This window comes from Rhagoletis zephyria, unplaced genomic scaffold, assembly GCF_001687245.7.
Source record: "Rhagoletis zephyria isolate East Lansing unplaced genomic scaffold, Rhagoletis_zephyria_1.1 Rzeph_scaffold_01543, whole genome shotgun sequence".
NCBI lineage: Eukaryota > Metazoa > Arthropoda > Insecta > Diptera > Tephritidae > Rhagoletis > Rhagoletis zephyria.
In genome coordinates this window covers 2,831-6,772 of record NW_016158627.1, presented here as the reverse complement: position 1 = coordinate 6,772, position 3,942 = coordinate 2,831, and the positions used below count along the sequence as shown (strand labels likewise).

General features: G+C 38.6%; 1 protein-coding gene across 1 annotated transcript; it reads right to left on the bottom strand.

Moving 5' to 3' along the window:
• Positions 1-744: 744 nt before the first annotated feature.
• LOC108364371 (glutathione S-transferase E14-like) lies at positions 745-3,701 on the bottom strand. The gene is made up of 4 exons (XM_017618040.1): positions 3,388-3,701; positions 3,106-3,315; positions 1,819-1,941; positions 745-1,317 (listed from the first exon to the last, which is right to left on the bottom strand). Exons 1-4 carry the CDS (start codon positions 3,529-3,531, stop codon positions 979-981), a joined length of 816 nt encoding a protein of 271 aa, XP_017473529.1. The 5' UTR covers positions 3,532-3,701; the 3' UTR covers positions 745-978.
• Positions 3,702-3,942: the final 241 nt, after the last annotated feature.

Genomic DNA, 3,942 nt, shown 5'->3' with positions numbered 1-3,942 from the left:
AATGTTATGAAAGACTGGTGAATTGCTCTGAGAGTGGTCCGAATGTAATGCATAAAGTATGAGTTTTGATCTAATATTGGTTACAATGTCATGCAAAAGCGGACAATTGGTCCAAGCCTAGGACATTCAATGTTAAATGTAAATAGAATTTCTGTTGAAAATCGAAAATTTTTTATTTAGATCAGCGATGGGCAGAGAGAGCTTTTACTCTGCACGCGCCTATACAAAATGTATAGAAAGCTTAAAAGAGCTTTGCCCGCAGGCAAGGCAGTGCCCATCATGAATGTAGATGCCTCAAAAAATTATTGCCAAAAACTGCGAAAATTATCGATTACACAAAATGGAGTATCGAGTTTGAGTGCTGCTCATTATGAATCGTTGAGAGGCATAGTTATCATAGGCAGATAAATTATCTCAAATATTTTTATTTTTTTCCGAAATATATTTTATTTAAAACTATGAATAAACCTTTTTGGAATCCCCATTCCACCGAAAAATAGTAAATTTTTTCCAATATATTAAAATGGTCACTATCGACTTTTGTGACTCTTTTCTGAAAAAAGCACGCTCAAATGCACCCGCAAAATGTAATTAAAGAAACGCGGTAAATAAGAATGGTATAATTTGCTCAAAACCACTGTTCTTTTAGGAACAAAAGCTCTATTTACAAAAAAGAGCTTTAAGCACAGCAAAGCTTGTCCAATATAAGGGGCGCTTGTACTGTAAAGGTTAAAGGGAGTTTTAAAACTACATATCCCTTTCTAATTATTAACTTTCATTCAGGAAAAGAATAAGAAATCGACTTTCTGAAAATCGTTCTCTTTAATCCGAATTTATGCTCTATTACTTACCAAAACGATTTAAATCAAGCTTTCATACATTTCACTTAAATAATTTAAGCAGCTCCTTCATATGTAATTTATGAAAACCGTAAAGAAAATATATTTCAGAATTTCGGTAAATCTCAGTGAACTTAAACTAATCCACATTTGGAGTATTTTCTGGCCTATTGTCCTCATCATTTTCTTGGCTCACAACATTCGCTTCTTCTGTCTTAGGTTCCTCCTTGGGCTCCTCCTGCTCCTCTTCGGGTGGTGTCGCAATTTCGCTTGTTGGAAATTTAAATTTGCCAATTCGCTCGATGACAACGCGTAGCTTTTCCAGACCAGTCTCATTGATATGATATACCGGCAATGCTCGCATGCGCGCGAACCAATCATTCAATAGAGGCCATTTGTCTGTGGCGCCAGCGGCAATCGGAAACATTAGATTCACCGTACTCAATGTGGTTACGATGGATATGTCAGCAATAGTCAACTGTGGGGAGAAAATATACATACATGTATGTACATACAAGTGGTAGTACATACATTGATAGAGAGTTATATGTAGATATTGCATAAATTTCCGTAATTGATACGAAATCAAATGAAATTGCGGTTAGTTGGAGAGATCTTCGCAATAAATGTATAAGATGCCAACATAAAGAATTTAAGAGACAGTAGATGTTATAAACATCGTCGTTTAAAGTACAAAATCGCGTATCAAGAAAATACAAAACCTCGTTTGTGAGGTCGAGAAGAGAGTAAAATTTTTCTCATCTCCAAACGGTTCTTTCTTTTATCCCTAATTATCTATTTTTCCCGTGTCTGAGAATCGATATTTAAGTATGAATGGATAAGCGCTTGATGCCAGGAACTTCCGGTGAGCAAATATTTTTTTGGCACAAATGTCAGTTACCAGGTTTTGCACCAGCACGCTACGCGGTTTTGTACTTTAAACGACGATATTTAAATATTCCGACGAACTTGAACTTACATGATCAGCGGCCATATATTTGTGCCTTCGCAGATATGTCTCCATCATAGTATAGGCCTCCAGCAGTTTACGTTCGTGCAACGGTAAATCAACACTTTTGAAGCCACCACGAACTATGCCGGACTGAAAATTACATTACAAAAACAACCCGTTACTTATAAAATTTATTATGACACGTACATATCGAACCCTAACCGCCAAAATAACGTAGGCGAATTTTTTTTTCCAAAATTTTCTTTTTGATGCAGAAATATTCCTAGAGCATCTAGATGCATTTCTGCAACAAAAAGAAAATTTAAAGAAAAATGTCGCTCGCGTTATTTTGGCGGTTAGGGCTCGATATGTATACCTATGTATGTATGTACATAAGTATGAAAATATATCTATATATTTTATTTCATAAGTAGATGCAGTTGCAAGTGGGGAAATATTTCTACTACCATGCACCAGGAAGTGGCCAGAAGTGATTATTTTGCGGAAGGTTCAAGCGCAGCTCCCGACTTTCCTAATATTCACTTATCCTCTGGGTAGCGACCAAACTCCAAAAAAAAAAACAATGCAACAATCCTCGGATGAGACCCCCTCTTTTGATGAAGACCACGGCAAATGCTTAAAAGACTGCGATTTAAGGGCATGTACCTAAAATGTACGGACCCTTAATGGAGAGGATGCCTCTGCCCGGCTGGTTGATGTTCTCGCGAATACAAGGGCTGACATCACCGCCATTACAAAAAATGTGATGGACGCGGCAAGGCAGGGAACGCGTAGGGCCTTGCGACGTCTACCTGTCACGTTAAGAAGCGCGAATTCGGATTTGTGGTGGCGGTGGGACAGAGGCTCAGTCGCCGAGTATTAGCGTTCACCCCGGTGGACGAACGTCTAGCCACAATCTGCATCAAAACGAGATTATTCAACATCACATCTCATGTCCCAATGGAGGAGAAAGACGAGGCGTCCAAGGATCTCTTATATGAGCGCTTGGAGCGCACATACGAGCGCTGCCCCCATCACGATATCAAAATCGTGCTTCGTGACTTCAGGGCTAGGGTGGGCAAGGAAGGGATCTTTGGAACAACCGTCGGAAATTTGAGCCTCCACGACGAAACCTTATGCCCATTAAATATGCCTTCAATTCGACAAGAAAAAACAAAAATTTTAATGCTAATTTCTTCCAACTTGTGCAATTTTTAACTTTTCACAATGAGGACCGCTTTTAAAAAGTATTACAAAGTAAACCTTGTTGAATCGTTTAACAAAAAATTTACCAAATAATTCTTGCATACTCACCAAAAACTCGCTGTCTCTTCGAAAAAGCACTGAGCACTCAAAAAACAGCAAGTTCCATACACGAATGCGCTGCTCGTAATTTCGCGGCCATAATGCCTCATCTTCGCTGGCGTTCTCGAATTTCTCACAAAGATGCATAAGAATCAAATGACTATCGGTAATAATCAGGTTATCGTGAACCAGAGTAGGCACTGTGTGATTTGGATTTAGCTGGGGGGGAGGGCGTGAAATAACAGTTAAAAAATCTAAAAATTACTTTCATATCTCCAGCAATGTAGTCACCTCCAAGAAAGCCTTGTCAAGCTGACCGCCCTTGAACAAATCCACAAATTTGTATTCCACATCCAAGTCCAGCAGTTTGATAAGCAGCAGACAACTGCGTACCGGTGGACTAACATCGTCGTAATACAATACTAATTTCGACATTTTTTGCTGATGCAAGTGAGATTCTTGTATTAAGCCAATAGCTGCATATACTTCTGCATACTTATATGTACTTATGTATGTATTTGCGTAGGTGTCTGCACTTAATAATCAACAGTCAATGTTTAATGTTTTCCCGATTTAAGCGCGACAAAGACTAACTTCAACGCCTCTTTGAGACGCTCTTTTAAGCCTCGCTTGGGTGTGTGATAAATGTAAAAATGTGTATATATATTTCTTCACTATATGCACTTGTATGTATGTATGTATGCATATACATATTGACGTTACGGTTTGGTGTGCATAACTTTGCAAGCGTAATTGGAGACACCGTAGCCGGGAACTTGCGGCTGATTCGTAATGAATGATAAGCTTTTCTATGCTGCATTATTTCAAACGTACATACATACATAT

Bases quoted from the DNA above. Each gene is read 5' to 3' on its own strand.
- LOC108364371 (XM_017618040.1), bottom strand. From the start codon at position 3,531: ATGTCGAAATTAGTATTGTATTACGACGATGTTAGTCCACCGGTACGC. The intron at 3,316-3,387 runs GTGACTACATTG...CCTCCCCCCCAG, and splicing joins TTGACAAGGCTTTCTTGGAG to CTAAATCCAAATCACACAGT. The intron at 1,942-3,105 runs GTGAGTATGCAA...TGTAATTTTCAG, and splicing joins GAAGAGACAGCGAGTTTTTG to TCCGGCATAGTTCGTGGTGG.